Below are 26644 nucleotides of genomic sequence, written 5' to 3'. Positions count from 1 at the left end.
AATGACACTGACCAGTAAACGTGTTATCACACCTGTTACTAACAATGACACTGACCAGTAAACATGTTATCCCACCTGTTACTAACAATGACACTGACCAGTAAACATGTTATCCCACCTGTTACTAACAATGACACTGACCAGTAAACATGTTATCCCACCTGTTACTAACAATGACACTGACCAGTAACCGTGTTATCCCACCTGTTACTAACAATGACACTGACCAGTAAACATGTTATCCCACCTGTTACTAACAATGACACTGACCAGTAAACGTGTTATCCCACCTGTTACCAACAATGACACTGACCAGTAAACGTGTTATCCCACCTGTTACCAACAATGACACTGACCAGTAAACGTGTTATCCCACCTGTTACCAACAATGACACTGACCAGTAAACGTGTTATCCCACCTGTTACTAACAATGACACTGACCAGTAAACATATTATCCCACCTGTTACTAACAATGACACTGACCAGTAAACATGTTATCCCACCTGTTACTAACAATGACACTGACCAGTAAACATGTTATCCCACCTGTTACTAACAATGACTCTGACCAGTAAACGTGTTATCCCACCTGTTACTAACAATGACACTGACCAGTAAACGTGTTATCCCACCTGTTACTAACAATGACACTGACCAGTAAACGTGTTATCCCACCTGTTACTAACAATGACACTGACCAGTAAACATGTTATCCCACCTGTTACTAACAATGACACTGACCAGTAAACATGTTATCCCACCTGATACTAACAATGACACTGACCAGTAAACATGTTATCCCACCTGTTACTAACAATGACACTGACCAGTAAACATGTTATCCCACCTGTTACTAACAATGACACTGACCAGTAAACATGTTATCCCACCTGTTACTAACAATGACACTGACCAGTAAACATGTTATCCCACTTGTTACTAACAATGACACTGACCAGTAAACATGTTATCCCACCTGTTACTAACAATGACACTGACCAGTAAACATGTTATCCCACCTGTTACTAACAATGACACTGACCAGTAAACATGTTATCCCACCTGTTACTAACAATGACACTGACCAGTAAACATGTTATCCCACCTGTTACTAAAAATGACACTGACCAGTAAACATGTTATCCCACCTGTTACTAACAATGACACTGACCAGTAAACGTGTTATCCCACCTGTTACTAACAATGACACTGACCAGTAAACATGTTATCCCACCTGTTACTAACAATGACACTGACCAGTAAACATGTTATCCCACCTGTCACTAACAATGACACTGACCAGTAAACATGTTATCCCACCTGTTACTAACAATGACACTGACCAGTAAACATGTTATCCCACCTGTTACTAACAATGACACTGACCAGTAAACATGTTATCCCACCTGTTACTAACAATGACACTGACCAGTAAACATGTTATCCCACCTGTTACCAACAATGACACTGACGAGTAAACATGTTATCCCACCTGTTACTAACAATGACACTGACCAGTAAACATGTTATCCCACCTGTTATTAACAATGACACTGACCAGTAAACGTGTTATCCCACCTGTTACTAACAATGACACTGACCAGTAAACATGTTATCCCACTTGTTACTAACAAAGACAGTGACACACGGTACACTCGTGGAGCTACTTTAAGTGGACCTTCATTGTACAATACATCATTAGCAAACAATAAGAACAGGTCACTCTATCCAGGGGACAAATCAGGGTTTGTTCACTCATAAGTGGTGATTTGTAACAATAATGAGTACTGCAATGGATGGCCTCAAGTTTTTGAGTTATGGCTAATGGGACAAAAAAAAAGACATTAACACCAGCCAAAAGGAATTTACAGAGGAAAAAATGTATTCTAACTCCATGTTGTTTTTTAAGAATTATTTTACACTGATTCTTTGCCCCTGCCTCCATGCTTTTCTACAAATAACTCCAAAGTAACAAAATCTGACAATTTGGAGACTGCAATAAATTCTCTCTAGCAGTTATCCCTTCCTTATTTGAGTGTGGCTTTTTCAGCTATTTGCTTGGTAAAGCTGTATTCAATCTGTTTTTGTACAAATTAGCTACTACCCCAAAGAAGAAGAAATATTGTAAATGGAAGGACACAAGAAAGGCATGAAAAGACCAGATAAGGTAACTATCCAGGGAGCTGACCCCCTGGTTGTCCAAATACTGGCCTTCCCACACCATGCAGATTATTCTTTCCATGTTATGTCTTACCCTTTAGCTCTTTCCTCTCTCCTTTCAGCATAATAAATTGCCAAGACTCTATTGTAATAACTGTGGATAAAATAAATTAATTACATTGAGATTCTGGGGTCACAAATCCCCCAGAAGCCATGGGATTCTAGAGGCCCTGTAGCACACTTTATAGCTTTTCCCCAAACTTTTGAACCAGTGATGGCCTGAACAAAAATTGTGACCATGGAAAGAAATTCGGGCTTATTCTTTCAAGGACAAAATAAGTTGTGTCTCATGCTTAATGTACACAGCTGACCAAATAGTAGTTACCAATATACTGAGAAAACAAATGTATGTGAGGATACATAAATCATATCTGGGTAACCACCAAAAAATAGACATTACCTTCTGTGTACCTCTCTAGTGTTAGACTGGTGTGAAACTGAAAGAATGAATGGCCACAGTCATGTATTTCAAGTTTATTTACATTTGATAACTGGGTAGGTGGACTGATCTACTGACCCTTTTTGCTATGACCCAAGCTCCATTATCAGCAAATACAGTATTTCACAACACTGAATCAGTATACAGTTTATCAGGATTTGCAATATATAAAGAGTGCAGAGTTTATCAAACATTTGCAAGATGCAAGGATGTACACAGCTTAGTGAACAGATTAGTAACTGGACAGTATAGTACACAAGGATAATTCACTATATAAACAGAAACAATGCATTTATTTATTTATTAAACCCATATCTATCATGCTGATGACTGTCTTGACTTCAAGGTAGAATATTGAACATAAAGTGGTGTGAAGGTTAACCACTGACATGACAAATTTGCATTTAGATTGCAGCTGAAGATGGCCTTTTAGGGCTTTCTTAAATATAAATTAATAGCATCCTTCCTCACCCTCTACCTCCAAAAGACAACCACTTCCTGTACACTTCAATAATGCCAGACAGATAAAAATAAAAATAAAAATGGCCATAATAATATTTTTCAACTTGTTGCTGTCAGAAATTTACACAGAGCAAGCCTCTTTATATCCACCCTCAAAAGATAGCTACCTGTATATACAGCTGATATCTGACTGTGAGGAAAGTGAAAAAATAATAAGCATAGTAACGTATTCCAACTTGATGCTCCTAGAGTGCACAGACAAGCTATAGCAACCATCTCTGCAACTCACTGAGGTTTGATTGGGAAGAAAATTAAAGTAATAACCACACTGTCCCCAGTCCCCACACAGTGATGCACCCTATTAAGACTCTGTCAAAATCCTCTCACAGATCCAGGGGGTATCACATTCCAGAAGCAGCAAGAGTCAAAATATTCTGTGATGCATTGTATGAAATATTTTTGAAACATAATTACTTGTTACTTTTTTTTTTACTGTTCGACAATATCTTCTATGGCTTACTGTTTACAGAAAGTAAGACATTGTAAAATGTGAGTTGAAAAACCTATAAAAACAGAAAAAAATATTTTTTGCAGGGAGGGGCAAGACCCCTGCATACCCAGATATGGGAGGGGGCAAGCCCCTCACACCTCTGAAATTAGATACACAAACTCTATGGTCGGACCAAAGTTGACAAAAGGGGGAAAAAACAAAGTATTACTGTCTCACACGGCACAATAAATGATGAAACTCAAAGTGATGAAATATCCTCACACTGAAGATGCATGACAACATAGTCAGCAATGACTTGTAGAAATTACAACAAGCTGTGTACATTCATAGGTTCATAGATTATGTATGTACCCCCATACACACTGTATAATTACCTCCAAGCAAACTGGATGGACTCCAACTCATCAGTGGCATGTTTTGGAGGTGTCGGCAGCCACCACAGTATGTAAATAAAGCCCACAGATACAGGAAGGACATGCAGACTTGATAAAGAAGAAGCCACAATCAGGAACTGAACCAGAGAAACAAACACTGTGAGACAGCAGTACTACGTGTACCACTGTGTCAATGATCAGTTACTGTCATGCACATCCTGTCCACCGTGAGACAGCACTGCTACTTGTACCACTGTTGCTCACTCTGAGACAGCACTGCTACTTGTACCACTGTGTCAGTGATCAGTTACTGTCACACACATTTTGCCCACTGTGAGACAGCACTGCTGATTGTACCACTGTGCTATGATCAGTTACTGTCACACACATCTTGCCCACTGTGAGACAGCACTGCTACTTGTACCACCGTGCCAGTGATCAGTTACTGTCATGCACATCCTGCCCACTGTGAGACAGCACTGCTACCTGTACCACTGTGCTAGTGATCAGTTACTGTCACACATGTCCTGCCCACTGTGAGACAGCACTGATACTTGCACCACTGTGCCATGATCAGTTACTGTCATACACATCCTTCTCATTGTGAGACAGCACTGCTACTTGTACCACCATGCCAGTGATCAGTTACTGTCACACACATCCTGCCCATTGTGAGACAGCACTGCTACTTGTACCACCATGCCAGTGATCAGTTACTGTCACACACGTCCTGCCCACTGTGAGACAGCACTGCTACTTGTACCACAGTGCCGATGATTAGTTACTATCACACGCATCCTGCCCACTGTGAGACAGCACTGCTACTTATACCACCATGTCAGTGATCAGTTACTATCACATACATCCTGCCCACTGTGAGCCAGCACTGCTACATGTACCACCGTACCCGTGATCAGTTACTGTCACACACATCCTGCCCACTGTGAGTCAGCACTTGCTACTTGTACCACTGTGCCAGTGATTACTGTTACACACGTCCTGCCAACTGTGAGACAGCACTGCTACTTGTACCACAGTGCCGGTGATCAGTTACTTTCATACACATCCTACCCAGACCACCAGTGAGGGATACTTGCTGTATGTCCAATGCTGATGTCTATTACAGAAAGTGAAAAAATTATGATCAACTTGTTACTCTTAAATATTCTGCAACCCCCCCCCCCCCACACACACACACACAAAAGCATAAGACATTACAATGACAAAATTGTACAGGGAATTTCAGCAAACAGAATACATTGCATGATGCTGCTCCTGCCAAACCAGATCAGTAGCTATTTTAGAGTCACTTTTAACCATGGATGCCCTCTATTCCATCCGTTTGTTGACTGTGTACAGCACAGATTTCTGAATGTGATTTAAAAAATGGTCACAGTAAAATATCTCAGGTTGCTTTACACAATGCACACTAGTCCTGAAAAAAACAGATTAATGAATGTGTAACTTGATCACAACAGTGGGAGTCAATCATTTTCTTCCACAGATACTCACCGTGTCCAGTAATTTTAGCCAATTTGTTGACTGTGTACTTCTCAAGTATTTTACTATGGTAAAAAGTAAATACAATACTAATGGCCACATCAACGTATTTCAAGTATGCTACACACAAACACACATCAAAACACACCCAATTACTTGACACATGCATACTAACCCCTACAAATCTAAACTGTGAAAGCCAATGAAAAAAGGATCAGCTACTTTAACTTCTGCTTGCTCTACACATGGACATTATACCTTTACATTCCATGTAGTGTCCCCATTATCAGTTTTTTCACCCCCCATAGTAGGCATCGAAGTTACCAAATGACTTAAACTTAGCAGTCTGATGCAATGCATGCAGCTTTGGGGGGTCATTTGGTCATGATGCAACATTTAAGGCAAATTATACTGTAAAGATACACAAGTTAAAAGGGTGACCTTAATCCACGCAGCTTTGGATGGCACAATCATGTACTCAGAAATTATGTCATCTTCTCAGGCAATGCTAAATATAACTGTAGACTCCTTACTTGAAACAGAATGTAATATATTTTAAAACAAATCCAATTAAACAACATGCAATTAAATACTAGTTGGCAATGTGCTATAAACTTCACATATTTAAATAAGTGGAGCTCAAGTACCATGTGGAAGTGCCAAGTATCAGAAGTAGTACTTTATTTGAACTACCACCTTAATTGCTTCCTACATGCTACACAATGCTTCAGATCCACTGCTGTTAGGAACTGTAAGAGGATGACTCACATTGTTGATTGTGGAGATGAAGAGCAAAACCACCGAGGCCAGATGAAATAAGATTATGAAGAGAAGTATAAGCAGCATCGTTTCTGCATGCAGTTGGGTCTACAGAGCAGTTTGCCTAGAACACATGGAACAAAATTACAACATTAGAACACATGGAACAAAATGACAGCATTAGAACACATGGAACAAAATGACAACATTAGAACACGTGGAACAAAATGACAGCATTAGAACACGTGGAACAAAATGACAGCATTAGAACACATGGAACAAAATGACAGCATTAGAACACATGGAACAAAATGACAACATTAGAACATGTGGAACAAAATGACATTAGCAAAAAAATCATAAGCTTAAGTGAACTGAGCAGACTTAACAAAACTGAATAATGTAACAGATGACCAGAGTTCAGCTTTTAATAAATGCCACAAGAACTGACAATTTCTTTACTGCATTCTGCACCAGCACTCTATTAATTTCAGTCTGATTTTTGGTGCTTTGTTAACATCACTAATTGCCCTTCAATAATTTATATTAAAGCCTCATGTTGTTGGAGCCAACATATAATATATATTACTTAAGCTAATAGCTGATGTACAGTAATGCTGCCAGATATGATTATATAATCAACTGCCTAGACATTGCCACTGTCCTGTTTCAGTACTTTTACACTTACCCAGGTATTGTGACTTTATTTCAGACATTTTAAGCTATTGACTTAAATTTGCATGAATCTGTAATGATCAATTCTCAGGTATGTTTGTAATCTTTTTTAGAGGTTGCATTTTAACTGTGTCCATTATTTTTATAAAGCACTATGTGCAGCTGTATTCTACCCATATTATACATCCACAAAGGATGAAGGGGTAAAAGAACAATAACAAACATCACTTACATCGGACTGTCTGTCTGTCTATCTACCTATCCATCTATCTATCCATCCATCTATCGATTTCCATTTGTTGACTGGGAAAAGTCCGAGTGGGCAAAAAGCCCTTTACAGTGGATGCCTGGGGAGTAAAGCTCCATATAAAAATTATACAATATACATTAGTACAAAGAATAAAAGTGACATAAGGTAACAATTGTAATATACAGGTATACAATTAAAGTCTTTCAATAAAGATAACTCAAATCCTGCAGTACACTGTGATGAGCCTGCATTGATACATACAAGTCACCTTACAACATAGTAAATATTTGTCAGTAATAAATCTGGGCACTTTGATGCCAAAGATCAAGCTGAGCTGGAAAGAGAGAAAGTAGCACAGACAGACAGGTGACAGAGAGAGACAGAGAGAGGTACAGCAGTTGATTATCACTTAGATAAACCTTCAAGTGTGAGAACTGATATAAAAGACTTATACTTTGAAAAAAAGCAAAAGTTGGAGGGCATAAAATCACGTGTAGCAGCAGTAGGACACAATGAAACAGGAGTAAATTAAACAGTATTTTTTGGTGTTTACAGTTAAGATATTAATCTGTGGTTGAGCAGGAGAATAGCCAAGAGTTATTACGTATTTTTAAGCTGATCTTTGAAAACTTTTAGTTTCTCAGTTTGCTTTAAGTGTATTGTTCGGGAGTTCCAAAATTTGGAGACACAGCATAGCAGGCATGCATTGAGTCACTAGCAGTACTGCTACAGTTGGTGGTGAAGAAAAGTGACTTATGTTCAGACTATAGTTTTCTTTTGGGGGCGGATAATATTTTACATTGTTTTGTAGTGTTGGGACACTTTTCTGATTAATACATTAGATTTTGGGCAATACGTAATATAGTGTGTGAGCTCTACCCAGTAATATAGTTTTTACAGCTGTGCAATAGTGACGTTTGTAGGTAGATTAGTGGCAAACCTAGCAAAGTTGTCGTAGTTTTATTTTTTGTGTATGAAGGTTTGCAGGAAGGGGAAGACATAAAGGAGAGATGCCAGTAAGAAAGCTGATGCAATCTTTTTTCTAGGGCTGTCACTGACCATGTTTACTTCTGTATAATAAAGCAAGTTTCTCGTTTTTTTAACAACTTGGGAGAATATGTCTAGATCATATTTTACAAAATATCTATTGTGACTTCCAGTAGCTTTGATTGTTATACTATTTATTTTCTGATGTTATTTTCAGAGAGTATTTTTGATGCATTGTTTTTGTCTGACAAATGTTTTGGGTTGAAGAGCATTTTTTTTTTTTTAGGATTTAGAAAAGACAGTGAGATTTTAACATTTCAATTGATGAGAAAGAGATCTGGGTGAGGTCATTAAGTTTTAAGAGGGCTGGGGCAGAGCAAATGAGGGGTGCATCATCTGCATATTGTATTATGGTTGCGTACATAGAGGATATGTGAGTTTTATTTATAAAGATATTGAATAGGAGAGGGTCCAAGTACTGAACCATATGGGACTTTAACAGAAACAGATAGGAAGGGTGAAAAGTCTTGGGAGCCATTTTACATCTGCTGTTTCTGAGATAGCTATGGAAGCATACCAGGGCGGAGTGGGAGAGCGTAATGGGTGAAATTTCTGTGAGTAAATTTTGGTGAGATATGGTGGATGCATTCCTTCAGGATTTTTGACAGATGTGTTAAGATGGCTATAGGTCTATATTTGGTGAATTCTGTGGATGTACCTGTTTGTGTAGGAATATAACAAAATACTTTTTTTTCCAGAAGGCTGGAACATAATATTTTGAGATAGAATGGTCTATAAGGATAAAAACCAGGCGCACAAGGGTGCCTACTGTTATTTTCAGATAGTAAGTAAATTGTCTGCTGTTAAGGTGGCTGATTTTGGTTTGCACATCTATTTTTTTTTACAGTTGCTGTTGGGACAGGCTGGAAACTAAATTGACCTGGCTGAGTTCCAAGTTTTTGTTGGCTTGTGGGTACAGAAGGAGGTTATCCTGGTGTAAGGAGAGAACAGTTTGTGTGAAATGGGAATTGAATTGGGAAGCAATGCTGTCTTTGTTTTTCGTTATGGGTAAATGTGTTGGATTGGCTGGGATAAAGACATTAAAGACGTTTATTAGAGAAGGACCAGACATGCTTTGGATCGCTCTGACATTTGTGCTGTAGCAGATGTAGTAGGACTGCTTGTCTTATTTAATCTTTTGTTTAGTAAGACTTCCAAGTCTCCTAAATGTTGACAGGTACTCTGTATTTTGTTTTTAAACCAAACAGTCTTTGCTTTTTCTCTTGCGACCATGAATTGCTTGGTTTATTTAGATAACCATGGGGATGGGTGATTCAGTATTTTTAAGAAATGCTGTGGTGAAATTAGATATTGCTTTTTTAAGGGGAAGTGTCTTTAGAGATTACCAGTTACACTGTCGTAAGCTATTGTTGAAAGCTTCTTCACTGAATTTTGCCAGACTGCATAGTTGTTTGTAGATGATGCAAAGTTTTTATTACGTAGTTATCTTAATGCAAATGTTGGGAGATGGTCACTGATTGCATCAAGTAGGCATCCAAAGGAGCTTAAATTGAGTGGGCTGGAGGTAAAAATAAGTCAAATATGGACTATTTGTAGCTGTATTGAATCTTGTAGTTGTATTGATATGTTGGGTGAAGTTATACTGGCCAGTTAGGCATGTCGGGGGTATGATAAGGTCAGTAGGTATTACGGTTTCATTGTGTGCTTTATGAGATGTCCAGCACAGGACATCCTCAGTCGTACTAGTACTATCTTCTGGTAGTATATATAGTGCTGCAATTTATATCTTTTTATAATTATTTATTTTAGTGCTGAGTTGAGAAGTTCTGCGTTGCTAAAATCAGGGATGTTTTGAGAGCCTGGGATTATGTGTAGAGCATTTTTGTAAATTATAACAACAATGCCTGCTCTTTTATTTATCCTGTTCTTTCTAAGATATTGCAGCCTGGTGAGGTCATTTCATCACTGTTTATTTCTGGCTTAAGCCAAGTTTCACTAGGGACAAGTACATCAGGCTTACTAAAGGCTACATAAATACGTGTATTTTGAACTTTCTTACAGATGGTAAAGACTCATGCTTAGTAGCAGAAGGGCATTACTACAGATGTGGAGAGGAGATAGCTTAGGTGCTGCCATAGAGGGGTAACTGTGGGAGTTGTAGATAGGCCAGGGTTTGAATACTGTGGGAGTTGTAGATAGGCCAGGGTTTGAATACTGTGGGAGTTGTAGATAGGCCAGGGTTTGAATACTGTGGGAGTTGTAGATAGGCCAGGGTTTGAATACTGTGGGAGTTGTAGATAGGCCAGGGTTTGAATACTGTGGGAGTTGTAGATAGGCCAGGGTTTGAATACTGTGGGAGTTGTAGATAGTCCAGGGTTTGAATACTGTGGGAGTTGTAGATAGGCCAGGGTTTGAATGGATATCCTCATTACGTATCAAAGCAGATATGATATGCTGACATGACGGCAACCATTTATATTTACATTTAATCTTTATGGTACATTTTTGTGCTATAAAATTAGGTTTGGTGTAACTGGATTTGTTCATGAAAGCAGTGTGGTATGGCTCAGGTGACATGGCTAGGAGGTAGGTGGGTTTGTGGGAGTATCATAGTATTCAGGAGTAATGTGATGGAAGGATGCGATGTGTGAGATCATTGCTAGGTGTAATAGTAGTAGGGTGTGGAAAAGAAGCATTTTAATATTGTGGCGTGACTTAGGAAAGAAATCCGTGCTGAAAAAAGGTAATTTTCTTTGTAGTCAGTTACTGCATATGTGAACAAGTGCATGTGAACTATCAGGCTACACACTCAACTTTAACAGTAGGAAAACTTGTACTAATAAGGCTATGGAGAGTCCAGCACAATGAAACCATACCTTACTGGGAGGACATTTATAGGCAGCTGGAAGTCAAAATCAGTTTACAGCATGTGGTAAAGCAGTAGAGGTCTATTTATAGCCAGAAATAAATGAAAGTTGGGGTGCCATTCATGTGGTCTAATTTCATTTGGTCTAAACCTATGAGAGTTTATTCATTTGGTCTAAATTAATTTGCTGTAAGTTTAGATTTTAAGTATTACACTGACATTTGTTTTGCAACGTAATATATTTTTTGAATGTGTAGGTTTAGTTTTTTTTAACATTATTGTAAGTGAATGTTGGGATAGACTCACTTACACAGTTATAGGTATGCTGAAATGTGCATGCTCTATGTGAAATCTCACATAGCAGGCTATAGGAGTTTGTCGTTTCCCTACTGTTGTGTGATCTTAGAAGCTGTAATATATAATTAAAAGGGGTTGTGGGGGGCATGGGGGGATTGCCCCCTTGTAAAAACACTGTTTTTTATGATTTCTCTCTTTTTTTTAATTATTTGAGTTTTAGATCAAATGAGTTCAGATATAATGAATCTACATGAAGTGATTTTAAATGAATCAATACAGACCCAAAGTTGGTGACAGATTGTATGTAAGAGTGTTTTAAGGATGCAGGTTTGTTACTGAAATGTAAAATGGAAATTGTACTGTAGCTTAATTGCAGACTGATGTTTCATAAGTTATGTGTGTATTATCATGACTGGGATAGGGGTTATATGTCATTATACAATGACTGGCCACTAACATTAAAAAAATGAGCATACTGGTCAGCCCAACCAGCGTGCCCATTGTAAATCGAGAATATACCAACAGTAAAAGTTTGACTACTCATTGAGTGGCTGGGCTTTCCTATCAGCATATACAACTTCCAGTCATAACTCTTAATTGTACATATTTTCATAGAATGCACAGATTTTTGGTCTGTTTCTGATAAAAGTGTATGCTTTTTTGGCAAATATCGTAGGTTAAAGTTATAAAATAATGACAGACATTTAAGTTTCTGACTTCATACCCTTCAGGAAATTAATGCTACTGCAAAACCAGTACTTCTATCAATTTTCTTAATATGTAACAGCAATACTTAAAAACTGTCCCTACTTTTGGACCTTTATCCCCCCTTTATTTATGGCTTTGTCCAGATTTCTTGCTCTAAGAGGTTGACACGTATGCTTGCAAACGAACAATGTCATAGATCCGGTGTTCTGCAATCAAGAAGAATCAGGTACATTAAAAAAACAAAAAAAGAAAGAAAATGTATGCAATTCTTCCTGCAAGCAGAACATCGAGGCTGACAAGGTACCCCAAGAACACCTTACAATCTAGACTAAGTATGGAAATGTAAGTGTCTTACTCATGCACAGTACATCAAACAGCATCAAGACATGAAATTAAAGAGGAAGAATGCTTCAGCACCATTATACAAGAATGTCATTGCATAACAGCAACAACCCATGGCTGGGTGTGGGTAATGCTGGAGTTACCCACGGTTGGCTTTGTTTGGTCATAAGGGCCTGACTCGTCTCATCTGCAAAGCCAAGAAAATTATTACATTTTATAAAGTAGGATATTAAAAACATCACTAGACTTAACTCACAGCAGTTTGGCTTTATCAAGGGATGATCCTGTCTAATGAATTTGGTTAACATCTTTGAGAGGGTTATATAATCTATTCTTGGTTAATCGGTTTAAAGGTAAGTACTAGGTTAACTGCTCTTGTGGATCATTTTAAGTCAAACACCTTTAGAGAGAATCAAACCGTGTACTTTTTGTCTGTGAGATAAACACCTTAACCATTATGCCAACCCCCAACCCCTCAGGTTACGCTGTTTACATGGCATACCTTGATCTAGTCATGCTGTTTACATGGATTTTCTTGATCCGGGCAAAGTATATGACACCATACCCCATGCCCATGCTAAGATTGTAATTAAGCGTAATGCTTTACAAATAGATCCAAAAGGTGAGATGAACAGCAAAGAGGCTAAAAGGCAGAATCTGCACAGCATGAATGCCGCAGGTGCCTTATCGCAAAGTATGAAGCAGTGTCCCTCAGGGCGTAACGTTGAGATCACAAAGTATGAAGCAGTGTCCCTCAGGGCGTAACGTTGAGATTGCAAAGTATGAAGCAGTGTCCCTCAGAGCGTAACGCTGAGATCACAAAGTATGAAGCAGTGTCCCTCAGGGTGTAACGTTGAGATCACAAAGTATGAAGCAGTGTCCCTCAGGGCGTAACGTTGAGACCACAAAGTATGAAGCAGTGTCCCTCAGGGCGTAAAGTTGAGATCACAAAGTATGAAGCAGTGTCCCTCAGGGCGTAACGTTGAGATCACAAAGTATGAAGCAGTGTTCTTCAGGGCATAACGTTGAGATCACAAAGTATGAAGCAGTGTCCCTCAGGGCATAACGTTGAGATCAGAAAGTATGAAGCAGTGTCCCTCAGGGCGTAACGTTGAGACCACAAAGTATGAAGCAGTGTCCCTCAGGGCGTAACGTAGAGACCACAAAGTATGAAGTAGTGTCCCTCAGGGCCTAACGTTGAGACCACTCCTTTTTGGAATTTACATGTATGATCTCCAAGCCATAAACCAAGACCTCTTTTTAAGTAAGTTTGCATATGACAGTAAACTAGGAGCTATTATCAGGCCCCTCCATACTCTAACCCTTTACAAGAACCTGCACTCATAAATACCTGGTGTACTGAGAATGGGCTCCAATTAAATGCAAAAAGGTACAGTATCATCACATTTGGTAGATAACCTTGGCCTTCAGCATAAAACAGACAATATCCCACTTCAAAATGAAAATGCTGCTAGGGACCTTGGATCATGGGTTGTGCTAGGGACCTTGGATCATGGGTTCTGCTAGGGACCTTGGATCATGGGTTGTGCTAGGGACCTTGTATCATGGGCTGTGCTAGGGACCTTGGATCATGGGTTGTGCTGGGGACCTTGGATCATGGGTTGTGCTAGGGACCTTGGATCATGGGTTGTGCCAGGGACCTTGGATCATGGGTTGTGCCAGGGACCTTGGATCACTGGTTGTGCTAGGGACCTTGGATCACTGGTTGTGCTAGGGACCTTGGATCATGGGCTGTGCTAGGGACCTTGGATCATGGGTTGTGCTAGGGACCTTGGATCATGGGTTGTGCTGGGGACCTTGGATCATGGGTTGTGCTAGGGACCTTGTATCATGGGCTGTGCTAGGGACCTTGGATCATGGACTGTGCTGGGGACCTTGTATCATGGGTTGTGCTAGGGACCTTGTATCATGGGTTGTGCTGGGGACCTTGGATCATGGGCTGTGCTAGGGACCTTGGATCATGGGTTGTGCTGGGGACCTTGGATCATGGGTTGTGCTGGGGACCTTGGATCATGGGTTGTGCTGGGGACCTTGGATCATGGGCTGTGCTAGGGACCTTGGATCATGGGTTGTGCTGGGGACCTTGGATCATGGGTTGTGCTAGGGACCTTGGATCATGGGTTGTGCCAGGGACCTTGGATCATGGGTTGTGCCAGGGACCTTGGATCACTGGTTGTGCTAGGGACCTTGGATCACTGGTTGTGCTAGGGACCTTGGATCACGGGCTGTGCTAGGGACCTTGGATCATGGGTTGTGCTAGGGACCTTGGATCATGGGTTGTGCTGGGGACCTTGGATCATGGGTTGTGCTAGGGACCTTGTATCATGGGCTGTGCTGGGGACCTTGGATCATGGGCTGTGCTGGGGACCTTGTATCATGGGTTGTGCTAGGGACCTTGTATCATGGGTTGTGCTGGGGACCTTGGATCATGGGTTGTGCTGGGGACCTTGGATCACGGGTTGTGCTAGGGACCTTGGATCACGGGTTGTGCTAGGGACCTTGGATCATGGGCTGTGCTAGGGACCTTGGATCATGGGTTGTGCTGGGGACCTTGGATCATGGGTTGTGCTAGGGACCTTGGATCATGGGTTGTGCTGGGGACCTTGGATCATGGGTTGTGCTAGGGACCTTGGATCACGGTTGTGCTGGGGACCTTGGATCACGGGTTGTGCTGGGGACCTTGGATCACGGGTTGTGCTAGGGACCTTGGATCACGGGTTGTGCTGGGGACCTTGGATCACGGGTTGTGCTAGGGACCTTGGATCACGGGTTGTGCTAGGGACCTTGGATCACGGGTTGTGCTAGGGACCTTGGATCATGGGTTGTGCTGGGGACCTTGTATCATGGGTTGTGCTGGGGACCTTGGATCATGGGTTGTGCTGGGGACCTTGGATCATGGGTTGTGCTAGGGACCTTGGATCATGGGTTGTGCTGGGGACCTTGGATCATGGGTTGTGCTGGGGACCTTGGATCATGGGTTGTGCTAGGGACCTTGGATCATGGGTTGTGCTAGGGACCTTGGATCATGGGTTGTGCTGGGGACCTTGGATCATGGGTTGTGCTGGGGACCTTGGATCATGGGTTGTGCTGGGGACCTTGGATCATGGGTTGTGCTGGGGACCTTGGATCATGGGTTGTGCTAGGGACCTTGGATCATAGGCTGTGCTAGGGACCTTGGATCATGGGTTGTGCTAGGGACCTTTTATCATGTGCTAGGGACCTTGGATCACAGGTTGTGCTAGGGACCTTGGATCATGGGTTCTGCTAGGGACCTTGGATCATGGGCTGTGCTAGGGACCTTGGATCATGGGTTGTGCTAGGGACCTTGTATCATGTGCTAGGGACCTTGGATCACGGGTTGTGCTAGGGACCTTGGATCACGGGTTGTGCTAGGGACCTTGGATCATGGGCTGTGCTAGGGACCTTGGATCATGGGTTGTGCTGGGGACCTTGGATCATGGGTTGTGCTAGGGACCTTGGATCATGGGCTGTGCTAGGGACCTTGGATCATGGGTTGTGCTAGGGACCTTGGATCATGGGTTGTGCTAGGGACCTTGGATCATGGTTGTGCTAGGGACCTTGGATCATGGGTTGTGCTGGGGACCTTGGATCATGGGTTGTGCTGGGGACCTTGGATCATGGGCTGTGCTAGGGACCTTGGAGCCCTACTTGAAACGGTGGGGGGGGAAGGCCTAAGGGTGGATATTAGTTGTTGTTTTCTTTTCGGCTTTTCCCTGTTAGGGGTCGCCACAGTGGAACTCCGGTCCACTAATGATTGGCAGTCGATTTTTAAGTTGCCGAGGTGCCAGTCCAACCTACAACGAAGGCACGTCCATTCACGCATGTCTTTTGAACACCACTCGATCACGGAGAGGACATGCAGACTCCACACAGAAGGCACTCCAGCCGATAATCGAACGGGAGAACTTCTTGCTGTGAGGTGACAATGCTACCACTGCACCACCGTGGCTTCCTAAGGGTGGATATTAGTAACATGTAAATTATCACACAAGAATGAGGTGCCTTGAACTTCCTATGAGTCCTACATAATGTTATAACATCAGGCTCCCAAGTGCTCTTTATATCAGAGATGAGTCCTACCTAATGTTAGAAAGTAGTAGAAAGGACCAGCACTAAGGTAAACCTTTACTGAGACAACCAAAAGTGCAGAGACACAAAGGTTTAATGAAAGGAAACACCTGACACGTAGAAATAAAATTGAGACTTTAATAAATCCGAATCACAAGGTCACAAAGCTTTCAGACTTGCGTCCTTCTTCAGTGTGTAAAGAAAGAGACTTTTCAGCCTCATTTAAATACTATTAGTGTAAAATCACATGACACAGCTCATTAAACTAGAAATTGATTCTTAAAGGTATAGTCTTAAAAATCTAGAATATCAATGTACAGCAAAAAGAATACATAATATAACATAATATGTAGCAAATTCAGGAGCAGTGCTTTATAACCATTTTAAGCCCCAGGCATATTTAATACCTGAAAATGTCTCACCAAAACACAAACTGAAGTTTTAAGACCTTTCACTGTTTACAGGAAGCATGGAGGAACTGCAGGTGCATTATTGTTATACTGAGCAGTAATTATAAGGAACCTGCACGACTAACAGGTGTGACTACGCAACTACTTAAAGCTTCTGTATACAGAACGTGAACCATATTACCCATCTGTACAAGAAAAGCTTAAAACTCACACATGTTCTGCCCAGCTGAAAGGAAAACTTCTTGGCAGCTATGACTCCTCTACATGAAGACTCATTCAATGACAAAACAGCTAGAATTCTGCATGGCACATTAGTGACCCGAGTTAACAAATGCAACTCCTATTAGTCAAGGACCGAAGAGAAAGAGATGGAATAACTTTATGAAAACAGTTGTCATTTTCTGGAAGCTGGGACTAGATAGTGCACTTTATAATACCATACTTTAGTGAACAAAACAGAAAATATTTAGTGCCTGAGTCAGCATTTAATGAGTAGGTCAAGACATTGTTACTACTGCCCTTCCACTACATGACACATAGGCAATAAACATAAACAGATATGATCCGATGATCATGAAACATTTGTATTTATTTATTTGCATTTGGCTATCAGGAAGGTGCAATTCCTTCATGCAAGACCCCTATTTGGTGGAGACTAAGGGAGAAAAGCTCCAAAAACATATTTAGATTATAGCAGGCCCTTTGTGAGTGCTAACAATATTTGAAAAACAGTGGTTACATATTCAACACAGACTAGGTGCCTAGCTAAAATATGACAAGCAGCTGTCAATGAGGGAGAAGTAATAAAAAAGGGGTGATTACATTAGTGAAAGCAGCTGGGGTGTACAGCTGTGCAAGAGAGGGGGACAACAGTACAAGAAGAAAAAGAGATAAAAGAGTACAAATCTAGAGGATTGAATGTAAAAGTGTGTATATTTGCGGGGGGGGGGGTGAATGTAAAAGTGTGTATGTTTGGGGGGGGGGTGCGGCATAAAGTACAGTTTTGTACCTACCATAAATGTAGACGTTCGAGTATTCACACTGCTGCAGTCATCACACTTGGGGTTATCTGCCGTCAGGCAGTCCCACAGTCGGTCCGAGTTCCAAAGTCTTGGCCCGGCGTCGGATGCTGTCGCTTCTTCCCTGACGTCAGTGCAACAGGGGTATAAAAGAGGCAGCCGACGCCATTTTCTTCAATTTTTCTTGCCCCAGATGTCAGGTGCCCCCATATAGGAAGGCAATACATTATCCTAAGTAAATTACATAACTAGAAAACAATAGCTACAACTGTAAGCAAGTACACCATATAGAAATACATCTTAGAGATTGTATAAACAGGGAACTATAGAAAAAACCCAGGTAAAAAGCGGGGAAGGTGGGAGTGTAACCTGGACTGCAGCAGTGTGAACACTCGAACATCTACATTTATGGTAGGTACAAAACTGTACTATGTTCATCGGGTTACACTGCTGCAGTCATCACACTTGGGTTGAATCCCAAAACTAAGGCTGGGTGGTTGGTACTAAACAGGGTTTGGAGAAGCTAGTAGGCCCTGCAAAACTGCAGTGGCAAAGCCAGCTCTGGTTTTTGAGTATAGTGGTAAGTGGTAGTGCTTGGTGAATGTGTGCACTGAACTCCAAGTTGCAGCTTCCAAAATATCCTTGGTTGGTACCCCTCTGAGGAAGGCTGCTGATGTTGCTGTAGCCCTGGTGGAATGAGGCCTAATGTTACCAGGTACAGGTTCCCCATGGTGTGTGTAGCAGAAATGGATACAATGTCCTATCCATTTTGAAATGGTCTGTTTTGATATAGGCTTTCCTTGAGATCCTGCAGCATAGGATACAAAGAGCTGATCAGATTTTCTGAAAACCTTTGTTTTATCCAAGTAGAAACATAATTGCCTGTGAATGTGCAAAGAGTGTAGGAGCCTTTCCCCTTTATTCTGGGGGTTTGGATAAAAGGTGGGTAAATGAATGGTTTGGTTTAGAGCCACACTGGATACTACCTTTGGCATAAAGGAAGGGTTAGTTCGTAAAGAGACTCTGTCGATGAAAAATGATGAAAGGCTCCACTGCCTTTAGGGCCTGTAGCTCTGAGACTCTTCGTGCTGAAGTTATTGCTAGCAGCAGGGCAGTTTTCCATGATAAAAATTGTAAATCAGCTGAAAAAGCTGACTCGAAGGGCGGTAATGTAAGTTTTTCCAAACAAAATTGAGGTCCCAAGTTGGTGTTGGTGCTCTTCGGGGTGGTCTTATGTTTTTAGCCCCTCTGAGGTACTGTCTTAATAATGGATGTGAAAAAATAGGAGGATCCGTGTTGTAATGAGCTGAAATAGCTGAAGCGTGGATCTTTATAGATGAAAAGGGAAGGCCTTTGTGCAACATCTCAGTTAAATATTGCAGAATCTGAGGAATATTTGGGACAAGAGGATTTTGGCCTTTAGCCTGGTTCCAGGCGCAGAATCTTTTCCATTTGTCTGAGTAGGTTTTCCTGGTGCTGGGTCTCCTGGCCTCCAGTATGACATCCATAACAGCTGTAGAGAGAAGTGTTGACTGGTTGTTTAGATAATCTGCCATGCAGCCAGATTTAAAGTCTTGAGCTGGCTGTGTAGAATCTGATAGTTTTGCTGAGTCAGCAGATGAGGAATTTGAGGTAAAATCCATGGTGGGCCTTGAGCCATGTTCCTTAATATTGGATACCAGTGTTGGCGTGGCCAATCAGGAGCAAGTATCATTTGTGGCCTCTCTAATCTGGCTTTTAGCAGCACCTTTGTCAGAAGAGGCAGTGGAGGAAAGGCATACACTGTTAGTTTTTTCCAACTGAATGAGAGGGCGTCCACTTTCCAAGCTAGAGTGTGGTATGTCCTTGTGCAAAACTTTCACAGTTGGTAGTTTTGGGGGGAGGCAAACAGATCTATGTCTGGGTTCCCCCATTTTTGAGTTATCATTGTGAATACTTGTGGGTCTAGTTTCCACTCATGAGGATCCATGATATTTCTGCTTAGTTTGTCTGCCAATGTGTTTTTCTTTCCTGGCAGGAATTGTGCTTGTAGTTGAACTTGGTAGGTCAGTGCTGTGTTCCACAAGGTCATTGCTTGCCTGCATAGGGGGTAGGAATGTGTGCCCCCTTGTTTGTTTATGTACCACATCACTGTGGTGTTGTCCATCTTTACTATAAGTTGTCCTGGATGTAGGAGGTCCTTGAAAGCTGTTAGGGCATTTTGTACAGCTAGCATATCTTTTTGATTGATGTGGAGATGCATTTGATCTGCAGACCATTTGCCCTGAATACACTGTCCTGCCATGTATGCTCCCCAGGCATAATCCGATGCATCTGTTGTTATAGTTTGCCTGGCTGTGGGTAAGGTAAAAGGCTGACCCTTATTAAGGTGACATGCCTGAGCCCACCATAGAAACTCCTGTTGAAGGCAGGGAATGAGTGGTATTATTGTTTCCAAGCTGTGGCTGTGTTGAGACCATACGCTTTTCAGATACCATTGTAATTTCCTCATATGCAGTTTGGCATATGGTATTAGTAGTATGCAAGATGCCATAAATCCCAAGGCCTGCAGAATTTTTCTTGCAGGGAGTTGGGTCTTTGTTGCCATCATTTTGAAGTACTGAGTCAGTTGTCCTTGCTTGTCTGTCATGAGATAAGCCATCTGGGCCGTTGTATTTAAGCTGGCACCCAGGAATATTATGTCTTGAGAGGGCACTAGTTTTGACTTCTTTTCATTTACTGTGTACCCTAGGCAACTTAGTAGTTTTTTTTACAAATGCCAGATGTTTTAAAAGAATGTCCTTGCTGTCTGCTTGAATAAGGCAGTTGTCCAGGTATGGATATATTTGGATTCCTCTTTGTCTGCAGTATGCGATTACTGGTGCCAGGCATTTTGTGAAGACCCTGAGCACAGTAGATAAGCCAAAGGGCAGTGCAGAGAATTGGTAATGAGTTGTACCTGCTATAAATCGGAGGTATCTTCTGCAATTTTGTCTGATAGGGACATGCAGGTATGCGTCCTTGAGGTCCAACGTTACTAGCCAAGCCTTCTTGCCCAGCATGGGAAGAAGTTGCTGTAGTGTGAGCATCTTGAATTTAGGTACTTCCAGTTATGTGTTTAGAATTGAAAGGTCCAGAATGGGTCTCCAGGCTTTGTCCTTTCGGGGAACCAGAAAGAGTCTTGAGTAAAATACTTGTCCTTGCTCCTGTTTAGGAACCTGTTGAATGGCTCTCATGTCCATGAGTGCTGTAATTTGTCTTTTAGCCTCTGCCCGTTGATTTGATGGCAGGTTTGGCATTTCTTTTATCCTTGGTAAAGTGTGAAAGTGGAACCTGTATCCTTGAGTTACAATATTTAGGACCCATTTGTCTTTTGTGATGATGTGCCAATTGTCTGCAAAAAGTGCAAGTTTTTCTCCCAAGGGAGCTGCCAAGAATGATTTGCTTGGCAGTCTGAGGGGTAAGTCATTGTGATTGTCTTCTGATAGTTTGAGACCCGAAAAAATCCTTGACCGTCTGCATAGATTTTGCCTTATCCTGCATTTTCTTTGAAACCTCTTCTGCTTTCACACCAAATAAAACATCCTGCTGTAAGGGTGCATCCAATAACTTTGCTTTAACATGATCAGGTAAAGTTTGTTCTTTTAACCAAGCATGCCTACGAATGACAGACCCTGTTACAGCTGCTCTGCAAGAAGCTTCCAATAAATCAAATCCACATTGCAAAGTATGTTTTCCCACTTGTTCTGCTGCATGCAACAAATCTTGCATTTCCTTGTAATCAGGCTGCTCTGTATGAGTGCTCATTTTTTGTTTTAACTGAGACATCAAATATTGTTGATATTTCAGCATGTGAAACTGGCAATTTAACGCCCTCATAGCTAGAGTAGCTGAGGTATATACTTTCTTTCCCCATCTGTCTAGTGCTCTAGAATCCCTTTCAGACGGTACAGGATTTTTAGCAATAGAAGCCTTAACCCCATTGGGACCCTGGGAAATGGTTTCTGGGTCAGCAACAGGGCTTTTATATAGGAATTTATGTAAGTCAGGGACTCTGTAGTATCTGTCTGGTTTGGCTGGTGCAGGAGGTAATGCATCTGGGTTAAGGCTAGATTCTGAATAAACATCATCCACAATGTCTAACAGGTAGAATAGCAAGGGGTCTGTGCTGGGGTATTCAGAGGAACTCTCAGAGCCTTTTCTTAGAATCAGAGTAATCCTGGCCTTCCCAGTGGAAATGTTCCCTCATGGTATGTAAAGTTTCCCCAAAAGAGTAGTCTTCTGGGGGAGATGCTGAAGGAATAGACTCTTCAGCATCAAAGTCTTCATAAGGGGGAAAAGAGTACTCCTGTTCCTCAGAAGAATCTGAGGTAATGGAAACCTGGTCAGAGGAAGCGTAGTCCTCCTCCTGTCTAGGCCTTTTGTCAGGTAGGGGATGGGAACCCCTGATTAGGGTAATTAAGTCTTCTGCCATCTTAAGCATCGGTTTCTTAGGCATTGGGCCTTGCACTAGAGACTGCTGTACAGGCTTCCTTACTTTTAATTTAGTTTTCAGTTTTGCAAAGGATTAAACAGTAAGTGTAGTCAGTCTGAAGACACCTTCAGCAACTGATGGGCTTTCAACTGCACCGAAATCCCCATCAGCCATGGAGTCAGAAGGGCCTAAAGATAAAGGCTCTGGAGGCCCTGCAATCTCCGCTTGGGAGTCGGATGCAGGCTGGAGTTCTAAATCAGCGGTCATCAGGGGCTGCGTAGGCGCCTCACTGAATACCAGAGAACCGGCGACTGGCCTAGCAGAGGCCTCGGTGTCTGGTTTGGGTCTCAGCTGCCTATCCTTATCTTTGCGCTTTTTATGCATCCCGGTCATTGGTTGCTCCGACGGCGTGGTATAACTAAATTTTCTACCAAAATAATGTTGGGCAAACTCAAACCGACATTTAATAGTTTGTTTGTTAAACCTAGCACAAAACCAACAACCTGTGATGTCGTGGTCTGGGCCTAGGCAAGGGATACAATAAGAATGAAAATCCTTATGAGGTATTTGCTTCCCACAAGAAATGCAATTATTAACTTTTTCTGACATCGGACTGGGGCAAGAAAAGGTTCTTCAGTCTGAAATTCGATTTGAAAATCTCAGGAGTCGGCTGACCGGCACTTGCGAACTGCTTCTGCTTTGGGCATCGTGCGGCAAGAAAGACTGAATAAAATGGTGTTGGCTGCTTCTTTTATACCCCTGTCGCACTGACGTCAGGTAAGAAGCGACAGCAACCGACGCCGGACCAAGACTTTGGAACTCGGGCCGACTGCGGGACTGCCTGACGGCAGATAACCCCAAGTGTGATGACTGCAGCAGTGTAACACGATGAACATCTAAGGTTACAGAAAAGAAAAGGCTAGGAATCACATCAACAGTTATGATGAGGGCAGGGTATCTGGTTTAAACAGAGTCACCTTCTGGTGAATGAGAGAGAGACAAAGTACAGTTTTGTACCTACCATAAATGTAGATGTCCGATAGGTATGCATCTGCAGTCATCACATATGGGTTGTCCTGCCTCAGGCAGCCCTTCGGTCAGCCAGATTCCAAAGTCTGGGTCCAGCGTCGGCTGATGTCGCACTTTCCCCGACGTCAGAGCACCTGGGGTATAAAAGCATCAGCCGACGCCATCTTCCTCAGTTTTTCTTGCCCCAGATGCCAGGTGCCCTCTAAGGAAGGCTAAATTTGGAGAGATGCATTTAAAAATCCAAACATGCACAATGATATAAAAACAAATACACCATAATAGATCACCCCAGCTAGCTATAAGAGGGGTAAGTACCCAAGAAATACCACAGAGGGGAAGGAGGGAGGGTAAACCTGACTGCAGATGCATACCTATCGGACATCTACATTTATGGTAGGTACAAAACTGTACTATGTCCTTCAAGGATGCATCTGCAGTCATCACATATGGGTAGAATACCATAGCCAATCTGGGGGTGGAGGAACTATGTAAAGGATGGTGTAGCTAAAATGCCCTGCAGGACTGCCGTAGCAAAGCCTGCTCTGGATCTGGAATATAAAGGTAAATTGTAATGCTTGGAAAATGTATGCACGGAGCTCCATGTAGCAGCTTCTAAAATGTCCTTGGTAGCCACCCCTCTTAAGAAGGCTGTGGAGGTGGCTGTGGATCTCGTGGAATGAGGTCTAATATTAGCTGGCACAGTTTTTCCATGAAAGGAGTAACAAAAACAAATGCAATTCCCTATCCATTTTGAAATTGTCTGTTTGGAAATTGCTTTTCCTTGTGTACCAGCAGCATATGCTACCAACAGCTGGTCAGTTTTTCTGTAACCTTTAGTTCTGTCCAAGTAGTAGCGCAACTGTCTGTGTATGTCCAGGGTGTGCAGAGGTTTCTCCCCTTTGTTTTGTGGATTTGGAAAGAAGGTAGGCAAGTGAATAGCTTGATTTAATGAAACCCTGGATACCACCTTTGGCATAAATGTAGGATTGGTTCTCAATGAAACTCTGTCCTGATGAAAAATAAGAAATGGCTGTACTGCCATAAGGGCCTGTAACTCAGATACTCTTCTTGCTGAGGTTATGGCCAGAAGGAAAGCATTGTTCCAAGACAGGAACTGTAGTACCGCAGATGCTGCTGGTTCAAAGGGAGGCAATGTTAGTTTTTCCAACACGAAGTTAAGGTCCCAAGTAGGTAGAGGTGGTTTCCTTGGAGGATTGATGTTTTTGATTCCTCTTAGAAACTGTCTTAGGAGAGGATGAGAGAAGACAGGTGGATCAGTGTTGCACTCTGCTGAAATTGCTGAAGCATGAATTTTAATGGAAGAGTAAGACAGACCATTGTGGAACATTTCTGCCAAGTATTCCAGGATATGTGCCATGTTCATCACTGTCACATCTAGGCCCTTTGTGGTGTTGCAAATGTGAAATCTTTTCCATTTTGCTGAATATGCCTTTCTTGTGGAAGGCCGGCGAGCTTCCATAATAATATCTTTCACTCTCTGGGATAGCTTGTCCTGAGGAGGAGTCAAGGTATTTTCCAGGCTGTTAGTTGCAAGGTTTTCAGGTTGGAATGCAGAGTTTTGTAATTGTGCTGTGTCAGTAGAAGTGGCCATAGAGGAAGAGGCCATGGTTTCGTGCGTGACATGCTCTTTAGCAGTGGGTACCAGTGCTGTCTTGGCCAGTCCAGGGAGCTATCAGAATCACTTTTGGCTGCTCTGTCCTGATCTTCAGTAAAACCTTGGTCATTAGTGGGAGAGGTGGAAATGCATACACTGTTAGAGTTCTCCAGCTGAAAGAGAGGGCGTCCACTTTCCATGCTTGTGGGTGGTATGTTCTTGAGCAGAATTTCTTCAGTTGATGATTGTGGGGGGAGGCAAAAAGATCTAAGTCCGGCCTCCCCCATGATTGTGTTATCTGTAGAAAGATGTCTGGGTGCAGCATCCATTCGTGTGCATCCATGATATTTCTGCTTAAGCTGTCCACCAGTATATTGTCTTTCCCTGAAACAAACTGGGATTGTAGCTGTATATTGAGTTTCAAGGAAAGTTCCCATAGATTCATTGCCAGCCTGCAAAGAGGATAGGAATGGGTGCCTCCTTGCTTGTTGATGTACCACATAACCGTGGTGTTGTCTGTCCTTATTAGCAGATGGCCATGATGCAGAAAGGGTTTGAAGGCTTCGACTGCATGTATCACTGCCAGCATTTCCTTTTGGTTTATGTGCATGCGTAGCTCTTTTTGTGACCATAGACCTTGAATGCATCTGCCCTCCATGTGCGCTCCACATCCGTGGTCTGAAGCGTCTGTTGTAATGGTTTGGCTGGCTATTGGTTTGCTGAAAGGCAGACCCCTGTTTGACTGGCTTGCTTGAGCCCATCACAGAAATTCCTTTTGAAGACATGGAATGAGTGGTATCAAAGTTTCCAGGCTGTGACTGTGCTGAGTCCATAAACTCCTTAGGTACCATTGTAGTTTCCTCATATGTAGTCTTGCTTGCGGAATCAGAAGGATGCAAGAAGCCATGTAACCCAGGGCCTGCAGGATTTTCCTTGCAGTCAGCTGGGTTTGTCTTGTCAGATTTTTGAAGTAATCTGGTAGTTGACTTTGTTTTTCTTCTGTGAGGAAGGCCATTTGGGTGGTTGTATCTAGATCTGCACCCAGAAAGGTTATTCTTTGGGATGGAACAAGTCTTGATTTGTGAAAGTTGACTGTATATCCCAAGGCCTAAAATAGGTGGATGGCATAATTCAAGTGTTTTACCAAAGTTTGTTGGCTGTCCGCTTGTATAAGGCAGTCGTCCAGATATGGGTATATTTGAATCCCCTGAAGTCTGCAGTGTGCAATTACTGATGCCAGGCATTTCGTGAATACTCTGGGCGCAGTAGATAAGCCAAAGGGCAATGCTGAGAATTGATAATGCTCTGACCCTGCAAGAAATCTGAGGTGTCTTCTGCAACTTTGTCTGATAGGGACATGCAGGTATGCCTCCTTGAGGTCTAGAGTTACCAGCCAAGACCCCTTGCCCAGCATGGGAAGGAGCTGCTGTAGAGTCAGCATTTTGAACTTTGGCACAGTGAGATAAGTATTCAGTGCGGACAAGTCGAGAATATGCCTCCATTGTTTTTCTTTTCTTGGAACAAGGAATAGTCTGGAATAAAATCCTTGGCCTTGTTCTGAGAGAGGAACCTTTTCTATAGCTTTCATTTGCATT

At 42.1% G+C, this 26644-nt stretch overlaps 1 protein-coding gene across 1 annotated transcript in view; it reads right to left on the bottom strand.

Annotated features, from left to right (window-relative positions):
• Positions 1-26644, bottom strand: part of EMP2 (epithelial membrane protein 2) — a 590980-nt gene that overhangs the window by 206350 nt on the left and 357986 nt on the right. The window contains exon 3 of the mRNA XM_044089136.1: positions 6277-6391. Within this exon, the coding sequence (XP_043945071.1) occupies positions 6277-6354 (78 nt within the window). The 5' untranslated portion in view covers positions 6355-6391. The remainder of the gene's footprint in view (positions 1-6276; positions 6392-26644) is intronic.

Source organism: Protopterus annectens, chromosome 12.part0, assembly GCF_019279795.1.
Source record: "Protopterus annectens isolate FY-2018-M chromosome 12.part0, PAN1.0, whole genome shotgun sequence".
Classification (NCBI taxonomy): domain Eukaryota; kingdom Metazoa; phylum Chordata; order Ceratodontiformes; family Protopteridae; genus Protopterus; species Protopterus annectens.
Note: the sequence above shows the minus strand (reverse complement) of the source record. Positions and strands in the feature narration are given on the sequence as shown.